This window comes from Giraffa tippelskirchi, chromosome 5 (assembly GCF_054371585.1).
Source record: "Giraffa tippelskirchi isolate mGirTip1 chromosome 5, T2T-mGirTip1v1.2.pri, whole genome shotgun sequence".
NCBI lineage: Eukaryota > Metazoa > Chordata > Mammalia > Artiodactyla > Giraffidae > Giraffa > Giraffa tippelskirchi.
Window position 1 is genome coordinate 184237261 of NC_137279.1, and position 18280 is coordinate 184255540.

Sequence of the window (18280 nt, forward strand, 5' to 3'; positions counted from 1 at the left end):
ATCTAATTTGATTTTTAAAAATCTTACAGCAACAGATTCGTCCACACTGCGGGATGAGTTAAAACACCCTTTCTAGTTACTGCTTTTCTGCATGTAGAAAAGACTGCATGTTTCCAATGGTACACTTGAGCTTCCCTGAGTTGGTTTTGCAAATTTAAATACATGATTCATGAGGGCAAGAACCATGTTTGACCTTTTTACCCGATTACTTACATCCATGCTTGATACATGACAGATACATGCAGTAAGTATTTTTCTGGAAGAATGAGCAGTAGAAATGAGTAGGCATCCTGTGTGGCTCCTGCATTTAGGCCTGGCAGTCTAATACAATATCACTTCTGATTCTCATTACCCCTTTTTCTTTGTCAAAAATGTTGTGGCTCAAAATGCAAAGTGAAAGGCCTAGTAAACCCCCATGATGTGAGCATTTTTACATCACTCTGAAGCAAAGAGATTACACTTGATCTGTGGGAACTCAGTCGGTCAGTCACAGACCACAGCAGCAACTAACTGCTCCAATGAGGGTAAACTGAGGTGAAGCCAAGAGTACATGCAATTACCCAGGTATCAGAGAGAAGGTACAGTTGGAAAGGGGTGAAAAGTTTAGTTACATACTCATGCATTCCTGCCCTATCTCATTCCACAAAGACTTCATAAAACAATCTTTTTGTGATAAACAAATGAAATATAAAAAACATAAAAAAGCAGAACACAAACTAAAAACAAAATTTAGAACAGAAAACAAAATCCTGGAAAGAAGAAATCTAATGATTAGGGTTCTAAAATAACACAGTGTTGCTCTATTTGAACTGTTTATTGGGTTCCAAATTTCTTGGCACCAGAAGTGAAACCTGCAAACACGGTCAATCATACACAGCTCCTCGATGGGAGAAAGTATAGAGACAGCAAGGCTTTCCCAGGTACTTTTCCTAACAACAACAACAATGAAGTGTTACACTGGGTTCCACATGGGCTATTCTACAGATAAAGGACTCAAAAAAGACAGATTTGAATCACTTGCACAGTGTTAGAAAAAGACACAAAATTTCTTATATTTGTGTAAGAAACTCATGATCTGAAAATAACCTTCCCTTAATAACAAGTTCTTTAAACTGAGAGCAGAGATTAATTTCTCTTTTTAAACATAAACTTCAAATTTTAAAGAATTTTAAATTTCCACATATAAATTTAAAATCAATGATGATATTACAAGAAATTCAGATCATAAGGAGAGAAGTATTTTACCTTTACAGCCTGGCTCTGAAGATTCTTGAGAGAGTGCATGGTCTTGAGTACTTCCTAACGGGTCAGAACACGGGCTAGATGAGGCATGTTCAATTCCTAACATGAAAAGAAAAGTAAATGAGAAGTTTAAATAAAGATGGAAAAAAATTAAGCAAAGCCAAAATCAAAGCTTTAAAGGGATTTTTGACCTAGTATTTATCCCTTTTGAGTAGGTCTATGAATTTATTAATCTGTATTCCTCCCACCCCTAAATCAAGACACAAGTTCATGCCATGTATTTACCGCCACACTTCAGATCCCCCTGCTCTTCCTTGGCATTTTTCCACTGAACCCAGTTCTTCCAGGCATTTACCCCATACATGTATCTCAGTGTCATCCCAGACACTGAGCACCCTTGAAAGGCTCCTTGAATAAGACTTCTGGGCTCCACAGATACTATGGACTTCTTCCGTCCCTGTAAGAATTTCCAAAAATTTACAGAATATAAATTTAGTTTTCACTCTTTAAGAATCATGGTTCGCAAAGATAGAATGGGCATAAATTTACAGAAAATGGAACTCAGTATTACATCCCTGAGATTCAGAGTTCTTATAGCTAGAAAGTGTTTTAGAAGTTATCTAATCCACAGAAAGAACAAAAAGAGAAAACTGAAGTGCAGAAGATAATACTGTAACAATCAATAACATTTGAGTATTTATTTACTATCTTCTAGATACTAGACTTACAAAATGAGGTGTGAGTAACAGTTATTACACTCAGGTCTATTTAATGGAATAAATGAATAGATGGCTATAAAACAACCCTCAATCAACTCTCTAACTACACTGGAATTCAGCTATAAATCAATAACAGAATAATATTAGAAAAACCCATAAAAGTTAGAATTAACCAACACATGTTAAGAAATCAAAAATGCAATTAGAGAATATTTTGAATTTAAGTAAAAATGAAAACAAAACATATCAAAATTTATGTAATAGTGCTAACCAGTGCTTATAAGGATATTTATATTTATTAAAATGCTTATATGAGAAGTCTGAAATCAATAAGTTAGCTCCTATGTTAAGAAACTAGAATAAAGACTACATTAAAACCCAAATTAGTAATAAAAATAAGAGCAAAAATCAATTAAAAAATAGAGGAAAATAACAGTAAGACAAAAAAGCTGGTAATTTTATAAGGTTAAAAAAATTGATAAATCTCTAGCCAGAATGATTAGAGATAAGACAGAAGACACAAATTATCAACACCTGATTCCACAGACATAATAAAGGGTAACAAAAGAAAACTGTGAATGCCATGATGACAATAAACTAGACAGCTTAGATAAACTGAACAAATTTCTTGAAAAATACAAACTAACAAAGTTTGCTCTAGAAGAAATAGATAATGTAAACAGCCAGAGGAATTCAAATTATATTTTAAAATCGTCCCACATAAAAACTCCAGACCCAGATGACTTCACTGCTGAAGTCTACCCAAGAATTAAAGTAATTATATAAATTGCATTTCAGAAAACAGAAGAGGAACAGTAACTCACTTTACATCAATATTATCCTGCCAGCAAGAGCAGATAAAGTCATTACAAGAAAACTACACATCAATAGCTCTTTTAAACTGACATACTTAAAACCTTAACAAATACCAGCAAACTCAATTCAGCAATGTATATAAATATAAATACATCAAAGAGTTATGTTCATCCTATAAATGCAAGGTTAAGTTTATCACTGAAAAAAATCAATGTATTTCACCATTTAAAAAGACTCAGAAAAGAAAAATCAGATGATCATCTCAAGAGATCACCTGACAAAGTTCAAAACACAATCACAAAAGCTGAGTAAATCAGAAGAGAACTTCCTGACCTTGATAGAGGTCATCTATGAGAAAGCCTGTCATCTATGAGAAATCTGTATGGAGGTCAAGAAGCAACAGTGAGAACCAGACATAGAACAATAGACTGGTTCAAAACTGGGAAAGGAGTATGTCAAAGCTGTATATTGTCATCCTGTTTATTCAACTTATATGCAGAGTACATCATGCAAAATGCTGGTCTGGATGAAGCGCAAGCTACAATCAAGATTGTGGGGAGAAATACCAATAACTTCAGATATGCAGATGACACCACCATTATGGCAGAAGGCAAAGAGGAATTAAAGAGCCTATTGATGAAGGTGAAAGAGGAGAGTGAAAAAGCTGGCTTAAAACTCAACATTCAAAAACTAAGATCATGGTATCTGGTCCCATCACTTCATGGTAAATAGATGGGGAAACAAAGGAAACAGTGACAGACTTTATTTTCTTGGGCACCAAAATCACCATGGACAGTGACTGCAGCCATGAAATTAAAAGACGTTTGCTCCTTGGGAGAAAAGCTATGACCAACCTAGACAGCATATTAAAAAGCAGAGACATTACTTTGCCTACAAAGGTCCATCTAGTCAAAGCTATGATTTTTTTAGTAGTCATGTATGGATGTGAGAGCTGGGTAATAAAAAAGGCTGAGTGCCGAAGAACTGATGCCTTCGAACTGTGGTCCTGGAAAAGACTCTTGAGAGTTCTTTGAACAGCAAGGAGAGGAAACCAATCAATCCTAAAGGAAATCAACCCTGAATATTCACTGGAAGGACTGATGCTGAAGCTCCAGTACTCTGGCCACCTGATGTGAAGAGCCGACTCATTCGAAAAAACTGATGCTGGGAAAGACGAAGGCAGCAGGAGAAGCGGAGGACAGAGGATGAGATGGTTGGGTAGCATCACCGACTCAATGGACGTGAGTTTGAGCAAACTCTGATGGTGAAGGACAGGGAAGCCTGGTGTGCTGCAGTCCATAGGGTCGAAAAGAGTCACACATGACTGAGCAACACCAATGAGAAATATACAGGTAACACTGTATTTAACATTGCAAGGCTGAACACTTTGTTAAAATTGGGAAGAGGCATGAAAGTCTGCACTCATATTATACATTGATCCCAGTTAATGCAATAAATCAAAAAAGAAAGAGGGGCTTACTGGGGGTCCAATGGTTAAGATTCTTGCTTCCACTGCATGTGGTATAGACTCAATCCCTGGTTGGGGAACTATGATCCAACATGCCACATGGCATGGCCAAAAAAAAAAAGTAAAATAACAAATAATAAATATTTTTTTAAAAAAGAAGAAAATACCCTGAGATTGTAAAGGAAAAAAGTGAAACTTTATCCTTTCACAGATAATGCAACTGTGTAGGTAGAAAATCCCACAGATTTTAGTTGAGCAAAATCGCCACATATAAAGTCAATATATAAAACCATCTCTATTTCTACATGTCAGTGAAGAACACTAGACAAGAAAATTTAAAAACAATGCTACCCACAACAGGATCAAAAATATATTAAAATATTTATTAGATATAATTTAACAAAGTGTAAGACTTGTACAATGAAACATACAAAATACTGTTGGGAGAAATTAAGATAATCTAAACAGGAGGTCAGTCCTGGGTGTTCCTTGGAAGGACTGATGTTGAAGCTGAAACTCCAATACTTTGGCCACCTCATGTGAAGAGCTGACTCATTGGAAAAGACCCTAATGCTGGGAAGGATTGGGAGCAGGAGGAGAAGGGGATGACAGAGGATGAGATGGCTGGATGGCATCACTGACTCAATGGACATGGGTTTGGGTAGACTCCGGGAGTTAGTGATGGACAGGGAGGCCTGGCGTGCTGCGATTCGTGGGGTCGCAAAGAGTCTGGACACGACTGAGCAACTGAACTGAACTGAAACAGAATCAAACTGGAAAGGAAGAAGAAAAACTGTCAGTGCTTGCAGATAACACAATACTATACATAGAAAATCCTAAACACACCACCAAAAAGCTATGAGAAGTCACCAATGAACTCAGTAAGGTTGCCTGATACAAAATCTATGCATTTCTATACACTAACAACAAACTGCCAGGGAAATTTTAAAAACAATCCCACTAACACTGCATCAAAAAGAATAAAATACCTAGGAATAAATCTAAAAAAGAAGGGATAGATCTGACTCAGAAAACTGTAAGATGCTGATGAAGGAAACTGAAGATTAAACAAATAAATGGAAAAATATATTCTCCTCATGAATTAGAATATTGTAAAAATAATGATACTACCCACAGCAAACAACAGATTCAATGCAAACAATTCAAAATACCAATGGCATGTTCCACAGAACTAAAACAAACAGTCAATTATATGGTCAATTAATCTATGACAAAAGAGGCAAGACTATATAATGGAGAAAAGATTGATCCTTCAGTAAATGGTATTAGGACAACTGGAGAGCTACATGGAAAAAAATGAAACTGAACCACTTTCTCACACTATATACAAAGTTAAACTCAAAATGGATTAAAGATGTAAATATAAGACCTGAAACCATGAAACTCCTAGAAGAAAACACAGACAGGAAACTCCAGCATTGGTTTTAGTAATATTTTTCTGGATCTGTCTCCTCAGGTAAAGACAAAATAAGCAAAAGCAAAGTAAAACAAAACAAAAATAAATAAACAAATGGGGCCTCATCAAATAAAAAGATTTTGCATACCAAAGGAAACTCTCAACAAAATGAAAAAGCACCCTACTGAATAGGAGAGGATACTCGCAAGTATGTATCTGGAAAGGAGTTAATATACAAAATATAAAAAGAACTTAAAGAATTCATAAAAAGAAAAAAAATGCAATTAAAAAATGGGCAGGGGAGCTGAAGAGACTTTTCCAAACAGACTGCCAACAGACATTTGGAAAGATCCTCCACATCACTAATTATCAGGAAAATACAAGTCAAAACCAGCACGAGATATCACTTCACCTTTCAGAATGACTGTCATCAAAGGGACAATAAAGAACAAGTGTTGATGAAGATGTGTGAAAAGAGGAACCCTTGTGCACTCTTGATGGGAATGTAAATTGGTACCGCCATTGGGGAAAACAGCATGGAGCTTCCTCAAAAATTAAAAATATTAATAGGACTATCATATGATCCAGAAATTCCACTTCCAGGTATTTTCTACCCAAAGAAAACAAAAACACAAGTTCAAAAAGATATATATGCACCCCTATGTCCACTGGAATGTGAAGTCAAGTGGGCCTTAGAAAGCACAGGTCTCTTGAGAAACCTGTATGCAGGTCAGGAAGCAACAGTTAGAACTGGACATGGAACAACAGACTGGTTCCAAATAGCAAAAGGAGTTCATCAAGGCTGTATATTGTCACCCTGCTTATTTAACTTATATGCAGAGTACATCATGAGAAACCTTGGGCTGGAAGAAACACAAGCTGGAATCAAGATTGCCGGGAGAAATATCAATAACGTCAGATATGTGGATGACACCACCCTTATGGCAGAAAGTGAAGAAGAACTAAAGAGCCTCTTGATGAAGGTGAAGGAGGAGAGTGAAAAAGTTGGCTTAAAGCTCAACGTTCAGAAAACTAAGATCATGGCATCTGGTCCCATCACTCCATGGGAAATAGATGGGGAAACAGTGGAAACAGTGTCAGACTTTACTTTTTTGGGCTCCAGAATCACTGCTGATGGTGACTGCAGCCATGAAATTAAAAGACGCTTACTCCTTGGAAGGAAGGTTATGGCCAACCTAGATAGCATGTTTAAAAGCAGAGACATTACTTTGCCAACAAAAGTCCATCTAGTCAAGGCTATGGTTTTTCCAGTGGTCATGTATGGATGTGAGAGTTGGACGGTGAAGAAAGCTGAGCGCCGAAGAATTGATGCTTTTGAACTGTGGTGTTGGAGAAGACTCTTGAGAGTCCCTTGGACTGCAAGGAGATCCAATCAATCCATCCTAAAGGAGATCAATCCTGGGTGTTCATTGGAAGGTCTGATGTTGAAGCTGAAGCTCCAATACTTTGGCTACCTCATGCGAAGGGTTGACTCACTGGAAAAGACCCTAATGCTGGGTAGGATTGGGGGCAGGAGGAGAAGGGGACGACAGAGGATGAGATGGTTGGATGGCATCACCGACTCGATGAACATGGGTTTGGGTAGACTCCGGGAGTTGGTGATGGACAGAGAGGCCTGGCGTGCTGCAATTCATGGGGTCACAGAGAGTCGGACACGACTGAGCAACTGAACTGAACTGATGTCCACTGCAACATTACCAACAACAGCAAAATATGGATACAGCCTAAGTGTCCTACATGAATGGATAAAGAAGATGTGGTGTGTACACACACACACACACACACAGTTACATGCAATGGAATTATTAATCAATAACAAAAAAAGAATGAAATCTTGCCATTTGTGACAGCACAAACGGACCTAGAGAATATTAAGGTAAGAGAAAAAAATTGGGACAGAATGTAAATACTATATTATTTCACTTATATCTGCAATCTAAAAAAATAGGACGAATAAACAAACACAATAAAACAGAATCAGAATCAAAGATACAGAGAGTAAACATGAGGTTGTCAGAGGGGAGGGTGCTGGGGAGATGAAAGACATATGTGAGGGAGATTAAGAAGTACAAACTTCAGTCACAAAGCGAATGAATCATGGTCATGTTATGAAATGTACAGCATGGGGAATACAGTCACACAATAATTATGTAATATCTTTGTATGTTGACATATTGTAACTAGATTTACCCTAGTGAACATGTTAAAATATGCAGAAATGTCCAATCACTACGGTGCACTCCAAGAACATAATGTTATGGATCTATTATATTTCAAAACCAAACAAATTCTTAGAAAAAGAGATCAGATTTATTGTTACCAGAGGCACCAGAGAGAGGGAGGTAGAATTGGATGAAGGCAGTCAAAAGGCACAAAGTTCCACCTTCAGGTCAGGAAGTACTAGGGATATAATGTGCATCATGATACACATAATGAACATTTCTTTATATTATATATGAAAGTTGTTAGGAGTAAACCCTAAGAATTCTCATAATAAGGAAAAAACTTTTTTAAAAAATGTCTTTAATTCTTTATGAGATGATGGGTTTTTACCATCTTACTGTGGTATTCATTTCATGAAATGTAAGTCAGTCAAATCATTATGCTATATACCTTAAACTTATACAGTGCTGGATGTCGAATATATTTCAGTAAAACTGGAAGAAAATAAATAAAATGAACCATGGAAATGGGGGAAAAAGTTGTTTTTCACTATTAAGAAAAGAAAAACAAAGTCACAGAATAGAAGCAAGTCATATTTGATACCAGAATTATATCCATAAAAAAAAACACACAACTCCATAAGATGACACCTAACCCCCCCAAATGTTCAATAGTTTTGAATACACACTTTATCAAAGATACACAAACAGCAATATACATTTGAAAAGATGCCCACATATTAGTCATCAGAAAAATACAAATTAAAGCCATAAATTAATATCACTACACATTTACTAGAATAACTAAAACTAAAAATTGATAATATCAGGCGATAATAATTGATTATAATTGATAACAATTGATAATAATTGTTATTATCAATAACAATTGATAATTGTTAGTAAAGTCATGGAGCAGACAGAATTCCCAGACTCCTGGTGGGAATTCAAGATGGTACATCCACTTTGGAACGCACTTTGGCAGCTTTCTTACAAAGTTAAAAATACACATCAGACCTCGCAATTCCACCCCTGGATATTTTTCCCCAAATGAAAACGTATATTCTTCACAAAGGCATTTATATTAGAATGTTCACAGCAGCTTTATTTAAAAACACCCAAACTGGAAATAACCCAAATTTCCATTAATTAGCTATTAAATAATTATATAAACAGTAGTTTATCCATTAAATGAAATACTCAGAAATAAAAAGGAATGAACTAGTGATATATGAAACAATATGGATAACTCTCAAAAACATTATGCTAACTGAAAGAACCCAGATACAGAAGAATACAAATTACACGATTGCATTTATATGAAATTTTAGAAAAGGTAAAGCAGTACCATTTTACACCAATCCACAAAGCAGATCAGTCAGTGGCTGTCAGGAGCTGGAGATGAAGACTGACTGGAAATGGTAACAAGGCGAATTCTTGGCACAAGGAAAGTGCTGTGATTGTGGAGGCAGTTACATACTGGATACATTTATCAAAGCCCATCAAATTGTACACTTAAAATTTATGAATTTTTAAATGTAATTACAACTCAATGGAGACTTTTTTTTTTAAAAAAAGGCTATTATTGTTTTAATTTTAGTATAAGAAAGCCCAGTCACCGTGAAGAAGTCTTTGTGTACTTCACTATTATAATGGTACTATATAAAACAGCAAACCTCATTATTATATTTAAAAGCTAAATTTAGAGACTTTAAAACAAGAGGAAAGTCTATAACAAGAATTATAAAAAACAAAACAGAAAAATCCTTCAATTGTGGAAAAAGTCCCTCCTAAAGAAATATAAAATAAAAGATACGATTTTTTACTTCAAAAAGCAAAAACATGAAAATTCAAGATTGGAAAATAATAAATAAAAGAAAATGCTAGAAAAATTAAGCTACTGCTTACTCTTCGTCTGGGCTGGGGGAAGCCATCTCTGTGTCGTCTTCTTGTCCGGGAACGTACCTGGATTCCCTGTCCTTTGTTCAATGGGTCAAAGGATTCTGTGATAACCAGGAGAAACCATAAAGTGAGATAAATGCTGCTGCTGCTGCTAAGTCGCTTCAGTCGTGTCCGACTCTGTGCGACCCCAGAGACAGCAGCCCACCAGGCTCCACCGTCCCTGGGATTCTCCAGGCAAGAACACCAGCGTGGGTTGCCATTTCCTTCTCCAGTGTATGAAAGGGAAAAGTGGAAGTGAAGTCGTTCAGTCGTGTTCGACTCTTAGCGACCTCATGGACTGTAGCCTTGTCCATGGGAATTTCCAGGCAAGAGTACTGGAGTGGGGTGCCATTGCCTTCTCCAGTGAGATAAATAACTCACAGTTAAATAAAGTCTCAGACTGGAGGAGGAAATATCAGGTAATCATCACTATATTATTTTGTTTTGATAAAATACAGATTTTACTTATATACTTAAGGAAACAGAGGAGATATAGCATGAATAAAAACTTTATTAACAATCAAGAAAATCCCCTATATGATTACTGTGGGAAAGTTAAAAATAACAACAAAAACAAATTAACCCTTTATAAAGAAGAATATGGTATGAATCAATACCTTCAAAGTCAGGGACCATTTGTGCCCTAGATAGTTATCACACATTATAACTGCTTCAAAATGTCAATTCAGAGTTGTACCAACCTTCTAAAAAAGGACTTTCAGCAGTCAAGTTACACTGAACAAACCTGAGGGGAAATCTGCTTCCAGATCCTGTTCAGTTTCCCCTTTTGAGAACTGCTTCACTTCTAAATCAGCCTCTTGCACAGTATTTGACTTTAACGCATAATGATTTAATTCTTCCTCCCAGCTATGTGGAGTAGATACTGCCTCTGATTCAAGATCACCACTGTAAGTACTTCCTTGGTCTAAAATAATAAAAAACAAACAAGCCCTCAAAATGAAATAAGACTTCTGACATGCTCATACATCTCCCTGAAATCCTAAATACCAAAAAGTCAGGTATAGTTGCTGGACAATTCCATAGGTACCCTCAAGAATGAAGCAACCTGTTCATCAGGATCACAGAAATGGATTTATATTCTTGGTATACACTTTAGTACATTAGTTCAATTAATCCCTAAAACCAATATCTGAGGGAGCTTTTATCAGTCTCTTTATAAATTAGCACAAATTCACAGCTCTCTGATGCCCCCTACAAACAGCTTAAATTATAAATATTAAATCCAAGGTTGCTAATACTTTATGGGTTTGGATAATTAACAGAGGATAATATTTCCAAGATTCATAATATATTTACAATTACAAACCTTTTTCAAATATCTTGGTGTCTAAAAAGAGTTCCTGTTCAGAAGTTTGGGATTCTAAAGAAAAACAAAAGCACATAGTGTCAATTTATATGTATATGTGAACAAACTGCATCTCAAATGAAATGACTTCAAAATAGCCTTCATATGCAGAAAGAATGATTCACTAATAAAAATTAAGCATTAGCGATAAATACAGTTAAATTACTACTGGGTAACAGTGGTTATATTTCCACATAGCAGTATGAAAAAAGTCAAGGCAAGAGATGTTTATTTTGGATTCTATGCTATCTGAAATTTCTTTTTTTTTTTGGCTTTTACTTTTTTTAATATATTAAAAAATTTTTTTATTGAATGATGATTGCTTTACAGAATTTGTTTTCTGTCAAACCTCAACGTGAATCAGCCATAGGTAAACATATTTCCCCTCCTTTTTGAACCTCCCTCCCATCTCCCACACCATCCCACCCCTCTAGATTTATACAAAACCCCTGTTTGAGTTTCCTGAGCCATAGAGCAAATTCCCATTGGCTATCTATTTTATATATGGTAATGTAAGTTTCCACGTTACTCTTTCCATACATCTCACCCTCTCCTCTCCTCTCCCCATGTCCGTAAGTCTGTTCTCTATGTCTGTTTCTCCATTGCGACCCTATAAATAAATTCTTCAGTACCATTCTTCCAGATTTCATATATATGCGTTGCTGCTGCTGCTGTTAAGTCGCTTCAGTCGTCTCCAACTCTGTGCGACCCCATAGACGGCAGCCCACCAGGCTCCCCCGTCCCTGGGATTCTCCAGGGAAGAACACTGGAGTGGGTTGCCATTTCCTTCTCCAATGCATGAAAGTGAAAAGTGAAAGTGAAGTCACTCAGTTGTATCCAACTCTTAGTAACCCCATGGACTGCACCCTACAAGGCTCCTCCATCCATGGGATTTTCTAGGCAAGAGTACTAGAGTGGGTTGCCATTGCCTTCTCCATATATGTGTTAGAATACGATATTTATCTTTCTCATTCTGACTCACTTCACTCTGTATAATAAGTTCTAGGTTCATCCACCTCATCAGAACTGACTCAAATGCATTCCTTTTTATGGCTGAGTAATATTCCATTTGTATATGTACCACAACTTTATCCATTCATCTGTCGATGGACATCTAGGTTGCTTCCATGTTCGAGCTGTTGTAAATAGTGCTGCAATGAACAATGGGATACATGTGTCTTTTTCAGTTTTGGTTTCCTCAGGATATATGTCTAGGAGTGGGACTGCTTGGTCATATGGTGGCTTTTATTCCTAGTTTTTTAAGGAATCTCCATACGGTCTTCCATAGTGGCTGTATCAACTTACATTCCCACCAACAGTGCAAGAATGTTCCCTTTTCTCCACACCCTCTTCACTATTTATTGTTTGCAGACTTTTTGATGATGGTCATTGTGACTAGTGTGAGATGGTATCTCATTGTAGTTCTGATTTGCATTTCTCCAAAAATGAGCGATGTTGAACATCTTTTCATGTGTTTGTTAGCCATCTCTACGTCTTCTCTGGAGAAATGCCTTTTTAAACTTTCTCCCACTTTTTGATTGGGTTGTTTGTTTTTCTGGCATTGAGTTGTATGAGCTGCTTGTATATTTTGGAAATTAATCCTTTGTCAGTTATTTCACTTGCTATTATTTTCTCCCATTCTGAGGGTTGTTTTTTCACCTTACTTATAGTTTCCTTTGCTGTGCAAAAGCTTTTAAATTTGTTGGCAAAGTAATGTCTCTGCTTTTTTTGCTTTTACAAAAATTCACCTGTACATTTCAACTACCTTAAACACTGTTTCCTCTATCTTTTCTTATGATTATATCTCTTCTTTTATCCACAAATCAAGAAGGTGCTAATCAAGGCTGGAAACCATTCTGGAATACATACTACTGAGTTCTAGTCAAAATCCTTTCTTTGGAGTGAGATGGACCTGGATTCAACTTCTGGTTCCATTATTTCCTGATTATATAACCATGGCTAGCCTATTTTCCAAAAGAAGAATCTAAAGTAAACAATACCTCCCTCATGTAGTAGTTGTGAAGGTTAAATGACGTGATGTATACAAGTGCATTTAGGACAATGCCTAGGGTACAGCAAGGACATAAATCTTAACTATTGTTATTATTATTATTATACACTCATAAAATCGGATTCATCTACAGGCTATTTTGAACTAAATGGTTTTCCACCCTAAAATTCTATTTACCTTCTACCAACAAGCTGATTATTATACAACAGGAATTTTTATTGGGGGGCCAGGGGCTTCCTTGGTGGCTCAGTCACTAAAGAATCTGTCTGCAATGCAGGAGACTGCCTTCAATGCAAGAGACCCGGGTTCAATCCCTGGGTTGGGAAGATCTCCTGGAGCAGGAAATTGCAACCCACTCTAGTATTCTTGCCTGGGCAATCCCATGGACAGAGGAGCCTGGTGGCCTATAGTCCATGGGGTTGCAAAGAGTCAGACACAACCGAACAACTGAGCACACATGCTTTGACAAGTATAAAACCAGAATATGATCATGAAACAGGGATTTGTATGTTATCTTTCTGGAAACATTAAGAACCAGAAATTGTATCAAAGCTTTGTTTTTTTCCTAAACTGCAAAGAGTTTGAGAGTTAACAAGTTTAACAAGCCCACAGACTTGGTATTTAAACACAAATAAAGCTTTTAGACTTAGTGGCTGAACAACAGCAAAAGCTTTTAGAAAGTTCCTGACTGGCTAATAACTTAAAATTACTCTTTCACTTTCATTGACCTGAAAATCTGCAGATGTGCTTTTCTCTTTTTTTCCTTTAAAATTATACCAACCTCCCTGAGATAGAGTCTTCTCCTTCTCTTCATCTTCTGTAATCATTTCTGCCATTTCAAGGAGATCAGCTTCAAAAGGATGTGAGGGAAGCTTTTCCTTAATGTCCTCAATACTCTCGGTGACTTTATCTTCGTTACCCGTTGAGGATGGAATAAGCATAGGGACAGGCATCTGAAAGACCAAGGACAGACTGAAGAGTTTCTTGGGAAATAAGTCTATCATCAAAACTATTACTTGTGAGATCATTTAAATACAAAAATAATAAACAAATCCAAGATATTCTATTGTCAACAATTAAAACAGCCTTGCTAGTTTGTTTTTATAAGACTACAGTCACTTAAATAGAAATTCAGTAAGTGCTATTCAGACACTCAAAAAAAGTAACTCTGAATCCTCTAAAAGAATAATTAAGTAATTCATTTTTACTTTTGATTAGATTTCTTGTTTAATATGTTCATGTAAGTGTTTCTCTTAGGAATTCAGTACCAAGAAAATATGTATTTTCTGATAAAAAATGAATACATTTTTAATAAAAAGTCAGAATCCTGTAAATCACAGTACTCTTCTTTTCAGCCATGCTAGAATCTAAGATTCTAACACACACCATTTCTGATCTTTTTCTATGTTAGTGGTCTTATTGTGTTTAAAATATTTTTTAAAAGTACATCATAATCTTACCTGAGAAGGCAGGGTACAATCAGAAGCTGTCCTTTATATACTCCATGTTCAAGTAATTAAAGTAATATGATGATATCCAATATGAGTCAGGTATATTTTACCAACAAGTGAAAAGTTTTTATGGAGCTGCCAAATCTTAATTGAGAAAAATGTGCACTAAATTAGCCTTAACCTCTAAATGATTACTTACTGGAACTGGAATTCCAAACGGGACTGGTGCATACTGAGTATAAAGATGAAGAGGTATAGGTACGAACACTGGTACTGGAACTGGCACCACAATAATTTGGGGCTGAGTTGGAGTGTCTTCTAATAAAAACAAAAATAAAAGCAAAAACCCACACAAAAACAGACGGTTAGAAACAACATTTTAATAAAAAAAAAATTTTGCACTTCAAAAGAAATATCTATGATACTAGGGGGCTTCCCAGGTGACTCAGTGGGTAAAGAATCTGCCTGCAATGTGAGACACAGGTTCGATCTCTGGATAGGGAAGATCCCCAGGAGGGAGAGCATGGCAACCCACTCCAGTATTCTTGCCCAGAGAATCCCATGGACAGAAGAGCCTGGTGGGCTACAGTCCATATGGTGCAAAGAGTCAGACATGACTGAAGTGACTGAGCATGTACCCACAGATCCATGATACTAGGAGTTCACAGAAAGGAGAAATTGTGAAGAAAGGCTTGAGTATAAAAGCACTAACAAAAAGTGGGCAACACAATAATTATCAATGACAGGAGAATAAGATGAATGATGGCTATAATCTCGATGAATAAATGGAACAGTGATCTAAGAAGGGAGGTATAGAAAATTTAACATGAATAGTAGTGTATGTTAAAGAGGAGACTGAATATATAGAAGGGCCCTTTTTATAAGGCTATAATACACATTTAAAATCATTTCTAGTAAACAGTGGGAAGTACTACAAATTGTTTAGCACAAAGTAATGTGATAAAAATTGCATTTAAAAAGATTAATTTTGCTGCCATCTTTGCATGGAACAGAAAGTATACAAAGCAACAACGAATACATACAGCTAAGACAACGACTGAAGTGACTGAGCAAAAAGACAATGAGGGCCTGAACTAGGCTGGTTATGATATCTGCAGAAAAAGAGTAAGTATTCACAGCAGAGGGTCTAAGATATTAAAAAATTAAATAGAACTTGGAAACTAACTTATACATGAGTAGGGAAAAAATGGGAAGGATGGAGTTAGGAGTCATTCAATTATTTAACAACCATCTACAGACTTTTCTGTAGGCCAGAAAAATATGCTGGATAACTGTAAAATCATTAATGTAAGAGAAAGGTATTTCTAGTAAGGAGAACTGAAAAGCTGACAATTTGGCTACGGTTAGAAGTGGGGAATAACATGGGATCAATTTTACCATGGTACAGTGGACATAAAAAAAAAGTTATGATTAGAGATGTCTGATAACCACGCTGTTGTTGTTCAGTCACCCAGTCGTGTCCGACTCTTTGCAACCCCATGGACTGTAGTACACCAAGCATCCTTGTCCCTCACCATCTCCTGGAGTTTGCCCAAGTTCATGCCAATTGCATCGGGGATGCCGTCCAGCCAACTCAACCTCTGATGCCCTCCTCTCCTTGCATCTCATCCTCTGAAGCCCTCTTCTCCTTTTGCCCTCGATCTTTCCCAGCACTGGGGAAATGAGTCGTCTGTTTGCATCAGATGACTAAAATACTAAAGCTTCACTGAGTGGATATTCACTGGAGTGAATATTCAGGGTTGATCTCCCTTAAGATTGACTGCTTTGATCTCCTTGCTCTCCAAGGGACTTTCAAGAGTCTTCTCCAGCACCAGAGTTCGAAGGCAACAACTCTTTCGTGTTCTGTCTTCTTTATGGTCCAGCTCTCACAACCATATGTGACCACGGGGAAGACCACAGCCTTGATTATATGGACCTCTGTAGGCAAAGTAATGTCTGCTTTTCACCATACTGTCTAGGTTTGTCATCTCTTTCCTGCCAAGAAGCAATCATCTTCTGATTTCATGGCTGCAGTCACCATCCACAGTGATTTTGGAGCCCAAGAAAAGGAAGATCTGTCACTACTTCCACCTTTTCCCCTTCTATTTATCATGCAGTAACCAAGCTACATGATGCTAAACTAGGTCACTATTTTGGGACTGACATGTACACACTGCTATATTTAAAATAAATATCCAACAAGGACCTACTGAAAAAAAAATATTAAAAATAAAATTTTAAAAAGCCACTACTGACACAATAAAAATATAGGACTATCTTATCTATAGCCTTGCTATACAACACAGTTCATGAACCAGCAGCACTGACATTACTCAGGAACTTAAAAGATGCAGAACCTCAGCTCCACTAAATCATAATCTACATAGCAACATTCCCAAGTAATTCATATGCATATTCATGTTTGAGAAGTACTGCCCTAGAGGATAACCTTCCAGATCTAAGAATCTAAGATTCCTTTCTATTTTAAAAATTCTGGGATTTGCAGATGGCAGCATGAGGAGCTCCAGAGATCCATTCCCTAGGGAAACAAGCAAAGCTGGTGAAAATCTAAAAAATAACCATTTAAATTCTTTTGAAATTGTCCAAAGGGTACACATCAAATGGAGAAATGTTTAAGAAAATATACTATATACAGTAAGAACAGTAGGAGTCTATGACATTTGATCTACCACTCAATATGACAGAAACTCCACTCTGGAATGGATGTCACCAACAAGAATGGGCTTCTCTTCCTTCAGCTCCCAATTCAAGGTTACTGTATCTCACCAGGAGGGCAGGCCACCATTATTTCTTATTCCCTCAAACTCCAGGATAGAAAGATTAATTTCCTAGTGAGCACCACTACCACCCATAAAGAGAAAACCTACTACAGGAATTAAAACTCAACATTCAAAAAACTAGGATCCTGGCATCCGATCCCATCACTTCATGGCAAACAGATGCAGAAAGAATGGAAACAGTGACAGACTTTATTTTCTTGGTCTCCACAATCACTGTGGACGGTGACTGTGGCCATAAAATTAAAAGATAGTTGCTCCTTGGGAGAAAAGCTATGACAAACCTAGAGAGCATATTCAAATGCAGAGACATTACTTTGCCGACAAAGGTCCGTATACGCAAACCTATGGTTTTTCCAGTAGTCATGTACGGATGTGAGAAGTGGACCAAAAAGAAGGTGTAGTGCTGAAGAATTGATGCTTCTGAACTGTGGTGTTGAAAGAAAACTCTTGAGAGTCCCTCAGATTGCAAGGAGATCCACCCAGTCAATCCTAAAGGAAATCGATCCTGAATATTCACTGGAAGGACTGATGCTGAAGCTCCAATACTTGGCCACCTGATGTGAAGAAGTGACTCATTGGAAAAGACCCTGATGCTAGGAAAGATTGAAGGCAGGAGAAGAAGGAGACAACCCAGGGCAAGATGGTTGGATGTCATCACCGACTCAATGGACACAAGTTTGAGCAAACTCCAGGAGATGGTGAAGGACAGGAAAGCCTGGTGTGCTGCACTCCACAGGGCTGCAAAGGGTCAGGCATGACTGAGGCACTGAACATCAACAACTACAGGAATAGCAAGGCTATCAAAGCCGGGGTCCGAACTACCTTCATCCCAGTTCAATTGTAGGGCAGAGATTCCATGCTAGCA

The 18280-nt window shown here is 37.0% G+C and overlaps 1 protein-coding gene across 12 annotated transcripts in view; it reads right to left on the minus strand.

The window, feature by feature from the left end:
* The window catches only part of ZMYM4 (zinc finger MYM-type containing 4), a 157236-nt gene that overhangs the window by 26726 nt on the left and 112230 nt on the right, over positions 1-18280 (minus strand). For 10 of the 12 annotated variants that reach the window (XM_081488960.1, XM_081488950.1, XM_081488956.1 and 7 more), the window contains 7 exons: positions 14814-14932; positions 13945-14116; positions 11114-11167; positions 10532-10711; positions 9754-9848; positions 1528-1699; positions 1246-1341 (listed from right to left, as the gene is read on the minus strand). In XM_081488960.1, the coding sequence (XP_081345086.1) occupies positions 1246-1341; positions 1528-1699; positions 9754-9848; positions 10532-10711; positions 11114-11167; positions 13945-14116; positions 14814-14932 (888 nt within the window). The remainder of the gene's footprint in view (positions 1-1245; positions 1342-1527; positions 1700-9753; positions 9849-10531; positions 10712-11113; positions 11168-13944; positions 14117-14813; positions 14933-18280) is intronic. The other 2 variants (XM_081488952.1, XM_081488957.1) reach the window with 1 other exon arrangement.